Consider the following 17,186-nt stretch of genomic DNA (forward strand, 5'->3'; position numbering starts at 1 on the left):
CGTTCATGTAACAGGATCACATGGAACAGATAGGGGTTGCTAACTATGTGGTAGGAGGTATCCATTGTTCATTACATGAGAAAGATTGGAAGTGAAAGTAACAATGTTTTAATTACCTCAAGTGCAGCGGACACCTCAATATTTCGTAAGTGTGGCCTATACACACGAAAATGCAGTAAGATAAGATAAGACAGAAAGATGTGGTAACTCCATAACAGCAAAATCACTGCATGTGTCTGCCCTAATCCCGTTGTTAAGCAAACACTAGTGTGTTATAATAAAGATAGAGTTGTTTATTGTAGGTGAGTGTTTTCAAGCATGGCACATCCGTATTACACACTGGAGATGTTATTTGTACTTTCCTGAAATCTGCCGGTGTGAAGAATTCCATTTTTCACGCGGGGCCACTTGCAAAGGGGAATATTTTACTCCAAATTAAAAAATAATTGGCAAGGATGATGAATAGGAGAACAGAGGTTTGATGTCAGAGAGAAATGTTCGGTTAAATTTTTTCTGGAGCACTTGGATTCTAGAACAAGATTCTTTTACCTACAACATTGGGGTTACCAACTTTACTTTCATTCTGAAGAAAGTCATGGTAAGAATTTTTATTGTCAACACTCTGAGCTGGATTTGAATCCATAATTCCCACCTCTAGTCACAAGCATCGTAACTACTCTAATATAAAGAAGCACACACGGTAAAACAAGAGCGATCATCTACAGTTCAACCGAAAGCAAAATACATTCCTTTCAGTTATAATCTACTCAAAAACATAAATCATAAATTATTATATATTAACTGCACACATGTACCAAAGAAATTAAATTTTGATATAGCACTTTAATTCAAAACTCACTTTACTTCCAGAAAATCCAATGAATTCCAATAGCTTTATGACACGGGCAGGTAGTAATGAAATCATCTGAAAAAGAAAACACCATGAAATTTAACACTTTCTACTTGACTCTATACTTAGTACAGCAGAATCCCTCTTAACCAGCACCAATGGGACCAGGAAAGTTCCGGATACAAGATTTTGCTGGATAATTGTTTAACAAATTACCTATTCGCATTTTATGATGCCAATCTGTTGAAACTGTAGCCATATGAAGCTTATTTCAAAGCCGCCATTTTTAAAGTGGACAGGAACCTGTGTTGTCTCCTGAGATTTCTGTTATATGCTATATGGATGTGCAATATGCATACTGAATGTGACGTTATCACAAAACTTGAATGTTATATGATGCTTTTGGGTACACAGATATTACGTGAGTAATATGTTATTTCTTGCCTACTCAGAAAGTGGCAGAACAGCTAATTCATGGCTTCAGCTCATAAAGCTTCCGAGATAACCAGTTAATGATTTAGGCAGGTTTGGAAACAGAAGTTGCAAGATAGCAGATCTCTGAACGAGCATACCAATATACTGTATATCTTTCAATAATCTACAAAATTATTTTCAAATTAACCAGCAAAATCGGTTATCTGGCACTGGCTATGTCCCATAGTTGCCAGATATGAGAGATTCTTATGTACGAGGCGCATCCAGAAAGCAAGTTTCCCTATTTTAAAAAAAAAAAAAAGAACACACACTTTCAGGAAAACATTTATTGGCAACAGGTACAGCAATGTTTCAGCTATTTTTCAACATAGCCACCATCAGAATTGAGACGCTTGTCGTATCGTGGGATCAACTTTTGTATCCCTCTGTCGTAGAACTCTGCCGCCTGTGAATGGAACTAGCGTGTGACAGACGTCTTCAGCTCTTCGTCATTGCCAAAATGCTCACCGGAGGACAGGAATTTCTTGAGGTGCAAGAAAACGTGAAAATCGCTGGGAGCAAGATCAGGATTGTAGGGTGGATGATCAAACAACTCCCTGCCAAATTCCGTCAAAACAGCTGCTGTGCGCCAAGCCATATGTGGACGAGCATTGTCATGGAGGAGCACAACACCTGCAGTAAGCATTCCACGCCTCTTGTTTTGAATGGCACATCGCAATTTTCGCGGTGTTTCACAGTAACGGTCAGCGTTCACTGTTTCACCTCTTGGAAGGAAGTCAATGAGCAGAATACCCTTCCTGTCCCAGACAACCATGCACATCACTTTCCGTACCGACAGTGTCTGTTTGAATTTCGTCCTGACCAGAGATCCACTATGCCACCAATGCATAAATAAATGTTTTCCTGAAAGTGTGTGTTTTTTTTTTAATAGGGAAACTTACTTCCTGGATGCGCCTCGTACTTTACACACCTCATGTTGTGTACACTGACCAAAATAAAGGTCTGAGACAACAATGAACTAACACAGGGCAAATACAAAAGAATTTGTCTTATCCAGTTCCCCTGGAATTAAGTTAAGTTTCCCACGAGTTTGGCAGTCAGTACGAGTGAGAATTTCTTTTGCTTTACATTTAATCGGTTATTTAACGACACTGTATCAATAACTAGGTTATTAACATTGAGAGAATTGGTGACAGTAAGATAGTAGTTGGTGACTTGAGGCCAAGGGTTCACCGTGTAATTACCTGACATTCACTTTATAGCTGGAAAAATATCAGAATAACCCAACCAGGTAACCAGCAAAAGAAAGACTCAACCCAACACGATCAGGCATAACTCCAAATCTGCAGGCAAACACGCCTAGAATTTATTTTGTAATGATTGTATGATTGGAATGGATATTTCTAAGTTTACTATAAAGCGCGAGAGTTTCTCACGTCAGTGTAACACTTCATATAGAACGTTTTTAAGTAAAGTGATATATTCCATTTTTTAGTTTTAATGTAATAACAATTAGTAGTAATGATGAGTGACAGTAAAGAGATACTTATAAGACATGGATGGGCATTTATGGTTTACGAACCAGAAGTGGTTCTTGACATTCCAGCAAAGGACAAGAGAGGCAATGCGGGAGTTCAGTGTTCATAACCTGAATAGCAGTCAGTGTTGGGCAGCGACACAATTCCAGTTGGAAAGTCGACATAGCACATTCAAAGCCTATATATAAACGCAAATTTCATGGTGAAGAACAGTTTACTGCGTTCCCAAAGGAGACAATGCACTTTGCCTTTTATGTTCAAAAATACTAATGACACATGTAATGGACGTGATTGTATGTCAAAGTATAGATCTCGTTTGACTGACGAACATCTGTTGGCACAATTAAAAATAGCTTTATCTGAATAAACCCAGATTTTGACGAAATAATTGTAAATGCAAAAGAAAGTAATAAAATGTTATTTTGTATTATTTGTTTACTGCGGTCTAAACTACACATAAACCGTAATCAGTATTTATCTAAAAATCAGCAATCCGCCATTGCAATCATTGTCTGTTCATGTCTCCATGTATCAGTTCGTTCTGAACTACTTGGCGTTTTATGGTTCTGCAGGTTGCTTATTAAGTGGTTCAGCATTTGCCCATCGCTGTTAAAAGATTATCTTGTGGGTCACATAATGGAATCCAGCAGCACAGCTGCAGACAGTGAAAGTTCTACTTAGCAATAAGAAAATAAAATTTGCGCACTATATTTTGTTTCATATGTGATACATACATATGTAACAGGTTTCAAATATCTCGAGACTGTTAAAATGTTAATCGGGAAATTCAAACAAGACTCATCACTTGGAAAAATTCTGAGAAAACAATTTCATTCATGTTTAGATGCACTCAAAATGCTCCAAACATTGAGGCAAACACATTTTCCCTCACTAGAGGTCCATACTTATCTTGTTTCCCAAATTTGATGGAAAAATTTGCAATCAATACTATCCTAAGTTAAAGCAAATAGCATAATAGAGGCAGTAACTTTATTTTTCAGTCAAATTTTTCTCCATAAATATAATTTCATCCAGTGTAAATCTTACGAAATTTCTTCACTGAGTACAATGTTTTCACTTTTGCAGTTTTCGATATTCTGTTCAGTGGTATCTGGTTGTCAATACAGGCCATAGATTTGAATTATGAAATATACTTACAAGATTAAATGCTCCAATTCCCATTCTGACACCACTCTCAAAATGTACTTTATGGCTTTCATCACTCCAGTTGCGTTGATGTAAAATGTTGCTGCATTCCCTGAAAATGTAGGGAATGAATAAATATTATCAATGTCATTTTACTACTGAACATGCAGAACACTCTTAAAACACTAACACCCTAGATCATATATACCCAGATTGCTCTGCGTTATAGGCTTTGACAGTAACAACGTTTGTCAGGTTTACTATGCTGCCATCTAGTTGTTATATAAGGAGTCACGTCATAACTCCCATTTGAATTGCATTAGCGACTGTACTGCCATCTTGTGTTCGTTTATGGTGGACGGGTGGCGATCCTGGCGGTTGTTCTCTTCAAAGTGCAACCGATTTTAACACAGGAATGAGAAACCTATATGTGATCTAGGCTAACACAATGTGTCGATATGTAGAATTGTGAGTGATCAAAATTAACACATTAGAGTGTAACTTTTTAATTTTAAAATAGTGGCAGTAAGGGTGGGAAGAAATGAGAAAACAATACAATGGAAGTTGTGTTACATAAAATAGAAGGTATGTTAAACATTTACATATAAAATGAGTAAAATCTCATATAAAATCTCGCTGTACTATAAACAAATAGTAACATTATACACTGAAATAAGACATCAGATAAATTGTGAACGATATTTGGGGCTCTCCACTGCAAAACAAAATAAACATTTTTGGAAAGTACTACACAAATTTATATAATGAGCCACAAAAATTACACTTCTAGAACCCCATCACAACAGCAGATATTTCAATCTTTAACTTTCTCCAACCACTAAGGTCAGAGATTCTAATCATGAAGGGTAATTTCTTCTGAATGTGACAAAAATTGTAGCTACAGTAAGTAAATGATGATGAGTACGAGGAAGTGCGATGGGATGGTATTGTCAGTATTGTTTCGTGGCGAGAACATATGTTCAGATTATGATGGGAAGAAAGATATATGAAGTGAGATGACAGGTACGAAGAAATTGAGGAGTTCAAGATTTCGAAAAGAAGGAGAAGTGAATGTAAATTTCTTCACTTATCTAGTTTAAGTCAACCTACTGCTTCCAGGGATGAGGTAATATGATCATACTTGCAAACACTGCATACAAAACATAGGCCTACACACAAATTATGAGCATGTTGAAGTTTTGTTTTGTTGTCGCTGGAAAGATCAGTCAGTAAAATGTCAGCATAGTCTAAATAGGACAATACAAGCATTTGCACAAGGGACTTTTTTAAACAAGAGGGAAGATGAACATTTATTCTTTTTAGCACATGGATAATGAACCATATTTTTCTGCAGTTTTCTGTGAATTGCATATCCCAGTTGAGATTATTATCCATGTGAGTGACAAGAAAGAGATATGCACTGTAATGGGGAAATGTCAAGTTTTTTATAACACAGTTGACTATTGTCCAAATATAAGAGTTATAGGATGGGGTAGGAAGTGGGTTGTGCACTTTTGTAATTGGTACTATCCCACTATTGGTCTTGGAAGACTTGGGAAATCACGAAGCCCAAGTTAGAATAGCCGACCATTGGGATTGAATCCCGGTTCCCAAATACCTTTGGGACTGTAATGCTGTAGTTGATAACACGCAATCTGGCAGACCATTATCTATACACTACACTTCAGCCTACATTGTTGTCAGTATTTTGGACGAAAACAGACATATGACATGTGAAGTGTTATCCAGAAAATCTTGAATATTCAAATCATCAGTATACAATATTTTAAAGAAATCCTTTGAAAAGAGAGAGGTCTCTGCTTGGTAAGTTCCTCATATCGCACTCCAGTGAAATACTGTTGTACATCGAAAATCACGTACTACTTTCGTAAATTATTTACAACGCTGTTTTACTAGTTGGAGGTATGAAATTCTAATAATAAAATAAAAATTATAAAAGGTTTTGGTATCTAATTATTAAAATATTTTTACAGCAGTATTTTATTAGGAAATAGCATATCTTTACGAATCGCAATTATTTTCGAGTTACGACACTATTTTACTGGGAGTGCGATATAGTGCTAGATGAACAGAAAGCAAAACTAAAAGGAATAGCACCTTTGTTATTCTGTTGCTATCGAAAAGGTGATATATTCTTGATACATATTACTGCTGCTATTGATGAGACATGGATTTGTGACTTTGAACCTGAACTGAAATCACAATTAGCTGCAGAAACATGTGTCTTCACATCCCTCAGAATTTCGTCAAAAACAGTGAATAGTCAAATGGCATTATGGCATGACCTATTGAAGGTCTCAGTGTCACAGAAAGCATTCTGGTTACTATACAACATTTCTGAGTAAGAAATAATGCCCAAATATTTGCTAGAACAGACGACAGTTACTGAAACAGTGTGTGTTGGTTCTTGATGACAATGCAAGACAACACATCACCCAGACTTTGAAGGATATTATAGCATATTACAAATGGGAAATAATGTTTTACATAGTCTACAACCTGGATAGGAGACCACCTGATTATGACTTTTCCTTCTAGCTTAACAATCCAATCTAGGACCAATGTCTTCCTATAGTAGATGCACTGAATGCAGCAGTGAGAGCTCATTCGAGAAGAGAATTAAATGGCATTCCACAGTTACCATAACAATGAGAAGTCATCAGTTGTCTCCAAACGAACTGTTTTGAACAATGTTAGTAAAGTGAAATAGAAAAATAAAATGTTACATAATAACAATATTTTGTGTATTATTTTTCGTACAACTCTCATATAAACTAATATGCAAATATTATGCACCGAAGTTAAATCTGCATCCAGACAGAATGTGAATCAATGTTCCCTCTCCTTCTAGCCTTTGTGACCTATGAGTAAATACTTAGCTGACGAAGACTTATTTACTGTTCGTGCCAGCGAGTTGTATGAGATAGTGGTGAATACAGGTGTATAGAAGGTGCTGGAAGTGTTGTACCCGTATAAATATTGAGAAAGTGTTAATATTATGCACCGATTTCTTACACACATTATATATATTATCTCACTCGTTGCATTATCTCTTGTAACATGACCTCACTCACAGACGAAACAGTAGGTTGTATACTAACAACTAGAGCAATTAGAGCTACTAGCGCTCATCTCTTGCATTCATGGGATGCAAATTTAACTTGGGGCGTAATATATAAATATTTCATAATGTCACACAAAAAAGTTCTTTCCATAACCAATCTTTATTAATGTTGGACTTACTTGTAAGAATTAAAACACGAACGAATCTTTAGCCCAGCTTTAATGAAACTAACAAGGGTTTCATCCTCCACAAATGTGAGCATGGACTTCAGCAACAATGCTTCAGCATAACATAATTCTGCATGAATTTCCTCTGGAAAAGAAAGGAAAATATTACAGAAGACTGAGATATTACTCATATACCATAATGAATTATATTAAAATTCCTTTCTCTCTCATTTGTTGGATTTCATAGATGTGTAAGCAAGGGGCATGCCACACTGCCTGGATCTTCGCCTGGGTCTTCGTCAATTAAAAAGATATGGAAATATGATCCATGTTAAACAAAAATTGCGGGATTCCACTTCACACGCACATACACAAACACACACACATGATATCGTACTGTTTAAAACAATCAGCAACACTAAACAAATTGTTGCTTAAACTGCTTCGTAAGAAGGACATAAAATTAATCTATTTTGTCGCAGTCTGACATACTAGTCACTAATAATTGTTCCCCCACATCGTGAAATACATAATCTTGTGTTTTATTTGGTAATTGCTATGTTTCGTTCGAATTTAGTTGTAGGAAGTTTAAATTTAGTAGTGTTGGCAATTTATTTGATTATTTGAATGGGCAAGGAATTGTGGATAAGGTTGTGTTTAGAATATGTAGTAAACGAAATGGTACATACTGTGGAAATGTGTCTAAAAATTCAAATGATATGTTAGAGCACAAAACTATACCCCTTTCATGCAACTTAGTTAATGGAGAGCCATCCAGAGCAACACGAGCCTTTCATTCTTAAGCAATGTTGCCTAGTTGTAATGTTAAGTCTCAGTTGATGTTAGTTATGATAAGTGAAATATTACATGCATCCAGATAAAATATTGTAGCCACGAAGAAGCTGAGATATATGAACTAAGTCATGTGAAAAGCATTATAACAGTGCAAAAGAGCAAGAATGTGTATCATCTAACAACCAAGTTAGTGTCAATTGAAATTTGTTGTTAAGCTAAATTATTGTAAATGTTCACCAAAATAATTTAAAAAATTGTATATTTCAGCAAATGTAAACAAAACATAAAAAATTCTGAAGTACTAAATACTGTTAAAACTACTTTGCAGTTTCATCTATTGTTGTTTGGGTACAGTAAACATAGTAATTGAAAAAAAAAAACATTTATAATGATTCTGTTGCAAAAATATATATGAATTAGATAAGAACTATTGGAAATGAAAATTCATAATAAGCTAGTATGGAATTATGATTAACAGTGCTTATATTAACTGCAATGAGGTAGCCCAAATAAAGTAGTTTGCGCATGCGTAAGTTGGAGATGACACATTGCTTTTTTTCCATCTATTTATAACCTGGCAAGATATGAATCTCATTACATTGGGTCAACACAACATGACACTTGACTTAAGAGAATAAACAAAGCACCATATAAACAATGATCAAATAATCATGCTATAGGTGTGATTAACTGATTAAAACTTCGAATTTCATGCAACATCAACATCTTCACTTCAATTCCTATGTAAGCCAAAGCTGACAAATTTCATTCTATTTTAGAAAACAGTAAATTCTACTTTTTCTTTTTGTTTATTTAACGATGCTGTACCTACTGTGCTCTTATCTAGCATTGGTGAAAGTTATGACAACTAGATGGTACTTAACGAGATGAGGCCAAGGGTTTGCCATGGGATCACATGACATTCACCTTACAGTTGAGGGAAGCATCGCACAAAAAATTCAATCAGATTTCAGCTCAGGTGGGATTCGAACCAACACTCAAGCACAACCTTAAAACACGACTCATGTAAATATGTTGTATAAATTACTTTAATAAAAATTGGAATGTCAAATTAGTAAAAGTGTTATACAATGTATAGCAGAATTCATATCTTGCTGTTACAAACCTATATAATTACATCAAGCAATTACAAAACCTAATTCCAAAATATGTTGTGATATTATGAATGCATATAATCTTACAATAAAAGCCATATATAAAACAGTCTGCAACATTGCAAATATCTGTATTCTAAGAAACAACAGAGGGAATATATGTTGAAAAATTATTTCATAAACTCCATATTATTAGCAATATTCAACTATATACACATCATTTCATTTTCTTATTACAATACATAGATAAAATTATTCTTGCATCCATCAATAATATTTAAACCGGAAACTTCCCAGACATTTAAAAATTATATAACTTTCAAAATCTGATCTCATAAGCTACATTACTCAACTTACCTGGTGAATACTGATCATAGTTTGTCTTCTTCACCATCTTTCCTAGTGATTCTGAAATTGTGTTCTTTTTCCGATATCTATTGCAGACAGAAATGCACTGTTTCAGTGCATCTGATGCTGCTTCTATGTGTTGCTGAAATATGAATGGAAAACTGCATTATATCCTTCTTTCATTACTTTCTTGTTAACTGACACACCACCCTGTCATCATTTTGAACAAATTTCAATAAATATATGATCAAATTTCATATTTAATCTAAAAAAAGATACTTATTCTACTGCAGTTTATTAAATAAGAAAGAAAGATATGAAATAATTGGCTTTATTTCTAAATATATGAAACAACTCACATGCTCAAATGTAAGCATCGCTTCAAGGAATGTGAAAACACTGTTCCCCACGGAGTGATACATGCTGCTGCTCGCCCTGAATCACAAAGAGTAATATTTTTGTAGCTCTTAAAAGTGGATACTAAAGTATGTAACAATCAATAAAATTGCTTACCACGGTTGGAGAATATCCCTCGCTTCAGTGAACTTGTTATTAAAAAAATGGTGAACTGCTGTCTTGGCCTCATCCATGGCTGTCTGCAAGTCCATGGAAGATGCCCTGAAAAATAGAGAACACAGGATATTACCATCTTCGATTGTTTCTCGAAAAATTTGAAAAAACAGTCATTTTAATACATGTCTAGAACAGTTATAATTATAGTGCATCAAATATAACGCATTTTAAACTACATTTTAAAATCTGTACAGATATTCTGTAAATTAAAAAGGCAAACTAAAAGTAGCACAATAGATTTACACACCATGTTGAGTGCAAATAAATTTTCGAAAGTTTGTAGTAATACACTTAAAAATTACATTTGCCCAGCAAAAAAGTGGATCACGTAATTTTTTTAAGAAATGTAATATTTCATAGCGTATGCTTTATTTTTTCTAGATTCTCTCAAAAGCTTATTGCAAAATGAAGTTAACATACACCTGCGCAATTCATTCCTGTCAGAAAAATTTCGAGTAATGCATTTCAATGCATCACTGAGACAATGGCTTGCATTAACACAAGGTTATGTCACTGAAATTGTCACTGTGCGTTTATGTTGTCCTAACATGTGTGTTACCAACCCTGGTGGCTATGATGACCTCCATTCATCACAGCATGCTAAACAGCAGGTCCTGCAACCTTTCCTGAGTGTTGAGAGTCCACTTCTGCAAAGCTGCCTGCGTTTTATTGAGGGTGTCAAAGTTGTAAAGCTGGACACTTTGGCTAAGCATATCCCACAGGTGTTCAACAGAATTTAAATCTGGGCTACGTGCTGGACAATCCAGGGTCAATATGCCAACATCACGAAGGTAGTCCATCATGCAGTGAGCATGACACGGGTGGACACTGTCATGCATAAGGATGAAATGTTTGCTACTGAAGGGAGTGAAGCATGGTCTGCTAACACTTCCACTAGTCGGCCTGGGTGGCGTGGTCGGTAGAGTGCTGATCTTCTATGTCCAAGGTTGCGGGTTCGATCCCGACCCAGGTCAATGGCATTTAAGTGTGTTTAAATGTGACAGGCTCACGTCAGTAGATTTACTGGCATGTAAAAGAACTCCTGCAGGACAAAATTCCGGCTCACCGACGATGCTAATATAACCTCGGCAGTTGCAAGCGTTGTTAAATAAAACATAATTTGAATAATTTCGACGGAAAAATTGTTCCGGGGCCGGGTATCGAACCCGGGACCTTTGGTTAAACGTACCAACGCTCTACCAACTGAGTTACCCGGGAACTCTATCCGACACTGATCCAATTTTTCCCTCTATATCCACAGACATCAAAGTGGGCTGACAACCGTCAAGCAACCAACACTGAGTGCCTCAGTGTTGGTTGCTTGACAGTTGTCTATGGATATAGAGGGAAAAATTGGATCAGTGTCGGGTAGAGTTCCCGGGTAGCTCAGTTGGTAGAGCATTGGTACGTTTAACCAAAGGTCCCGGGTTCGATACCCGGCCCCGGAACAATTTTTCCGTCGAAATTATTCAAATCGACTTCACAGGGAGTTATACCTGAAAGCTTGATTTGCAAAACATAATTTAATTTAATTTAATTTAATTTAGGTTCTTCACTACCTATTGATAAGCATTCAGAGCACCACCATCAATGAAGACAAGCTCCATCTGGGCCCCAAAGATGATACTGTCCCAAACCATAACAGAACCACCTGCAAATGGCATCTTTTTGGAGAAGTTGCAATAAGAATATCGCTCTGCATGTCTTCTCCATACTCTCTCTCTACCATCAGGTTATCGGAGACAAATCGCGACTCATCTGTGAAAAGCACCCACTGAACACTGGTCCACAGTCCAATTATTCTGGTGTTGATGTGCAAACTGAAATCTCGCTGCTTGCTGCTGGGGAGTAAGCTGTGGAACAATACAGGTCTTTGAGGTCAATTTGGCTTCCCAGATTCTTTGTGTGGCAGTCCTCTCACTCACAGTTACATTCCTCACTGATTTGATACTATTTCTGGCCTGGACCGTGGTCACTGGTGATCTCGTAAGACATGGAGAACCAGAAACCTGTCATGCCTGGCAGATGTTGATCTTACTCGATCTGATCCTGGTTGTCTGTAGTAGATATCGAGTTCACAAAATCTCCGTAGGTAATGTTGGACGTTTCCAAATTATTCACCAATGCCGTTTGTCAAAAAACCAATGCTTCTTTCATCCTCAACTAACGTGACAGCTCTTGCAACGTCTTCTCGACTAAGAGGCATATTGATTTATCAAATTCGAAAGAGAAATTGAAGAAAAATGCTGACTTGTGACAGAAAATGTGACACACATTGAAAAATGACCAATAGTGGTCAGTGCACCTCTGATTGAGATTCTGGCAGTACATCTCGCTTGACGATATGTGTGAGAGGAAAAACAATTCTTTGTATGCACCTGAAGTCTGATTAGTGGAATATGTAGCTAAACGACGATGTATGCATTGGTGGGGGAAAGGAACTGGCCATCCGACCCCATTATCTCTTGGCCTAGTTGCCTCATGAGTGATGCCTTACTGGTGTTACTTATGAGATTCAAACCTGTCTTCAGACAGTTGACTAAACAACAGTGGCCACTGCACATTTGTAGAACTTAAGATTTTTTGCCAGTTGACGTTATAAAACTACAGGGTAGGCAAAATAAAACTGGCCCGGACAAAGAATCGTGTTATGATGCAGACACCTGATACTGCACACCAAACACTAATCTTGAGATTATACAACAGCTCTTCCAAGTACACATAAGGATTTACTAATGCATAATGGCGCATGTTTTGTGAGTTAACATATCCTGACAGGCTGAACCTTTGCTGGAGGTTTTGCCAAAACGTGTCCAGTCTGAAACTCTTGCACAAACACTCGACAATGAACACGTGTTGTTTTATCGTGAGCACCATTTTGCATTGCATTCAACTGGCCACTAAACACGTCTGTTCCTCTCACTCACTCACACAAACGTAATTACACAGCAAAGCTCGGGACAGAGCTTGCAGGAGATGTGCATGCACGGACATGTGACAGCAACCCATTGTTGCATCAAAATCACGGTTTCCGTGTCAGTCTTATACATATAAATTCATATATTCCGTATATATTTTCCGCAGGCCAGTTTTATTTTGCCCACTCTGTATAAAGCAAACAGGTTGGTACTTAGAGGTGGAAAGTGGCCCATGGGGTGATATTTCATGGCTTCTAAATATCGTATTCACCTCCAGAAATGTTGAACATATCTTCCCATAAACATAAAACCTCATTAATTTAATAATGATTTCTCCAAATTGGTGGTTTATTGACTAGGATTCTGTTTTTACCAAGTGATTCACATATTTTGCCAGCCAGTGTATTTTTACTTAACCAAAATAATTACTGTATTATTTTATGTACAAGATTTCAAATATTATCCAATTAATTTCCTTCCAGATTTAATAATTTAAATTAGTGAAGATTTCTAAAACTATTTCAAAGCTAAAATGAAGATGTTCCTGTTTGTAATTCAGTAACTATGAAATTACTGTGAAGAAACAATAAGAGAAATGTACAATACAATAAAACATCATTTTAACATTCCTGTTTTTAAGGATAGCAGAACTGTTATATAAAGATGTAACCGATTCTAGCTTTTAAGATAGCAGGGTTTAAAGAAAAATCTGCTTTTAAGTAATACATTTCAATGTGTTTGGAAATATACAACCCGTTTTAATGAAATTCCCAACTTATTCCAAAAGGATGTGATTGATTTCTGTCCAATGTACAATCACACTAATCGTGACACAAGCAGCAGTACATTGTGATTAATAATACATATTGTCATCTCAACTGAAATTAAAACTGTAAAAATATTATTGCATGTTTACATATAAAATATGTGAATTTAATTATAGTACTTAAAATCATATTACTTTGTTTTGATTTCGTGAAGATACCGTATTGTGTGTTTGAGACAATTTATTGTTAACGTGCATTTGCCAATAGTAAATTTAATGGTTATTACGGATATGTAAATATAATGCAGTTAAATGGTCTCAGAATGTCTCAGTTTCTACTATCAGCTCTTTCTTGCTTATATTAAGTAAAAACCCTTTTTAAGAAATACAGAAATACAATCAATTAAGGAAGAAATAACTGGTCCCCAGAAATTCGTTAAAAAGGGGTCTTACAGTAATTAGATATTTCCTCATTTTATTATTAAATGAAATGAAGATACACCCATGTTGTTAACAATACAGTTGAGTTTCCAGTTTCCATTACTTTTAAAAATAAGAGGGCATGCAGAAGCATCGTGGTTGAGATGTGCTGCAAGACAGAAATTCGGGGACTCAATTTCCCGTGGGATCATAAATTTTCTTCATTCATCTAATCCTTTCGGCTGCACTATGACCCTGAGATTTATCCAACCTCTAACAGAAACAAGTAAGAGCAAGGTGTATTTCCTCAAGGGTAAAACTGTAGCAAGCATGTAGGACTGACATCTCTATTGCTATAAATGCAGACTGTCTAGAAAAGGTGGAAACCTTAACCTCCTGCTATCCTGAAGACTTCCATGGTCTATAATAAAGATATCCTTCATAAAAATGAAAAGATAAATTAAAAAGTACTTCAATCATTACTGAAAACTCGTATTTTATATTTCGTTACACAACTGTTACTTTAATGTCTATGCTTATTCCAACCACGTATTATGGGTCCCTGTCACCATGGCATGGTGCGTCCTCAGATTGTGGATAGAGGAGACAGCCTCCAGATATGGAGGGTAGCTGCGAATATATTGAATAAGCAGTCGTGGACAGCTAATAAGGAGTGGTCCTTCAGTTTGGGGGTTGGGCGAAGGGCTAACAACCCATCAACATAAAAAACAGCTTGTTAGAAAACCATACAATAAGCCTCGGAATGGGACTGATTCTCTGGCATGACCACAGCAAAGTAATAAGGTTCTGAGATTTGGTACTTGGAATGTAACTAGTCTTTACAGAACAGGAGGGGTAACATTAGTAGCAAAATAACTAGCTAGATATAGAATAGACCTCGTGGGAGTACAAGAGGTTAGATAAGATGGAAATGTCATATCGCAAATAGGAGATTACTTGTTGTATTATGGGGAAGAAAACAATAATCACCTATTAGGAACAGGATTCTTTGTTCATAAAAGAATAAAATCAGCAGTAAAATGGGTCAAATTTATCAGTGACAGGTTGTCGTATTTAGTACTTGATCAGTTACCGGTATCTAAATATCACATTAAAATTTTATTGAGGGATTTCAATCCTAAAGTAGGATGGGAGGATATTTTTAAACCAATTATTGAAAAAGAGAGCCCACACATAACTAGTAATGACAATGGAGTTAGGTTAGTCATCTTTGCGACATCAAAAAATTTAATTATCAAAAGTACAACATTCCCCCATATAGGGTATACACACATATACTTGGATTTCTCCAGATGGTTTGACACACAACCAAATAGATCACATCCTAATAGATAAACGAAGACATACTAATATAGTAGACATTCGAACTTTCAGGGGTCAGATTGTAATCCTGACCATTATTTTGTAATTAGAGAATTAAGGGAAAGACATATTAGCCAAGCGAGTAGAGCAACAAGTTAATATTAGTAGATTCAATATTCTGAAATTAAAGGACGGGGAAACTATGCAACATTATCAGGTCGAAATTTCAAATAGGTTTGCCACTTTAGGAAGTTCTGACAGAGTTGAGAAAGAGTTAGATGTTAATACTATGTGGGAAAATATCAGAAATAGTATCAAAATTGCAGGTGAGCAGAACATAGGTTATTATAAAACTAAGAAAAATAAACCGTAGTTTGATGAAGATTGTTCCATGATAGTAGAAAGAAGGAAACAGGCAAAATTGAAATTCTTACAGGATCCAGTTGAGGTGAACAGAGATCATTATTTTAATGAAAGACGGGAAGCAAATGGTACACTTAGGAATAAAAAGAGAGATTATTTGAAGGAAAAACTGAATGAGGTAGAAACAAATAGTAAGAAAAAACTTTCGAGATTTATATAAGGGTATAAAGGAATTTAAGAATAGTTATCAGCCAAGGGTAAATGTAATCAAGGATGAGAATGTGACTTGCTTGCAGACTCTCATTCAATCCTGAAGAGATGGAAAAACTATTTTGGACAAATAGAAATGATCAGGATGAAATTCAAATACAAACTGCTGAGCCATTTATTCCCAAACCCACATTTTCTGATGTCGCAAGTGCAATAAAAAATCTGAAAAAGTACAAGTCTCCAGGTATCGATCAAATTTCAACAGAATTAATACAAAAGGGTGGAAGCGCATTATGTAGCGAAATTTATAAGCTTGTACTTGCTATTTGGGAAAATGAAATTGTACCAGAACAATGGAAGAAGTTCATAATTGTACCTATTTTTAAGAAGGGGGACAAGACTAGCTGTAGTAACTTTCGAGGAATATCACTTTTGTTGACGTAGTACAACATTTTGTCCAATATTCTTTTGAGAAGATTAACTCCATATGTAGATGAAATTATTGGGAATCATCAATGCAGTTTTAGGCGTAACAGATCGACTATTGATCAGATTTTTTGTATTCGACTGATATTGGAAAAAAATGGGAGTATAAGAGTATATCAGTTATTCATAGATTTCAAAAAAGGCATATGACTCGGTTAAGAGAGAAGTTTTATAAAATATTCTTATTGAATTTGGTATTCCCAAGAAACTAGTTCGATTAATTAAAATGTGTCTCAGTGAAACTTACAGCAGAGTCCGTATAGGCCAGTTTCTATCTGATGCTTTTCCAATTCACTGCGGACTGAAGCAAAGAGATGAACTATCACCTTTACTTTTTAACTTCGCTCTAGAATATGTCATTAGGAAAGTTCAGGATAACAGGCAGGGTTTGGAATTGAATGGGTTACATCAGCTGCTTGTTTATGCGAATGACGTGAATATGTTAGGAGAAAATCCACAAACTATTAGGGAAAACACGAGAATTTTACTTGAAGCAAGTAATGAGATAGATTTGGAAGTAAATCCCAAAAAGACAAAGTATATGATTATGTCTCGTGACCAGAATATTGTATGAAATCGAAATATAAAAAGTGGAGATTTGTCCTTCGAAGAGGTGGAAAAATTCAAATATCTTAGAGCAACAGTAAC

General features: G+C 35.8%; 1 protein-coding gene across 3 annotated transcripts in view; it reads right to left on the reverse strand.

Annotated features, from left to right (window-relative positions):
* Positions 1-17,186, reverse strand: part of LOC138707819 (tetratricopeptide repeat protein 39B-like) — a 68,521-nt gene that overhangs the window by 23,462 nt on the left and 27,873 nt on the right. For all 3 annotated transcript variants that reach the window (XM_069837764.1, XM_069837765.1, XM_069837766.1), the window contains 6 exons: positions 9,993-10,097; positions 9,839-9,914; positions 9,489-9,621; positions 7,234-7,366; positions 3,982-4,081; positions 860-925 (listed from right to left, as the gene is read on the reverse strand). In XM_069837764.1, the coding sequence (XP_069693865.1) occupies positions 860-925; positions 3,982-4,081; positions 7,234-7,366; positions 9,489-9,621; positions 9,839-9,914; positions 9,993-10,097 (613 nt within the window). The remainder of the gene's footprint in view (positions 1-859; positions 926-3,981; positions 4,082-7,233; positions 7,367-9,488; positions 9,622-9,838; positions 9,915-9,992; positions 10,098-17,186) is intronic.

The sequence above is a fragment of the Periplaneta americana genome, chromosome 10, assembly GCF_040183065.1.
Source record: "Periplaneta americana isolate PAMFEO1 chromosome 10, P.americana_PAMFEO1_priV1, whole genome shotgun sequence".
Taxonomy (NCBI): Eukaryota; Metazoa; Arthropoda; class Insecta; order Blattodea; family Blattidae; genus Periplaneta; species Periplaneta americana.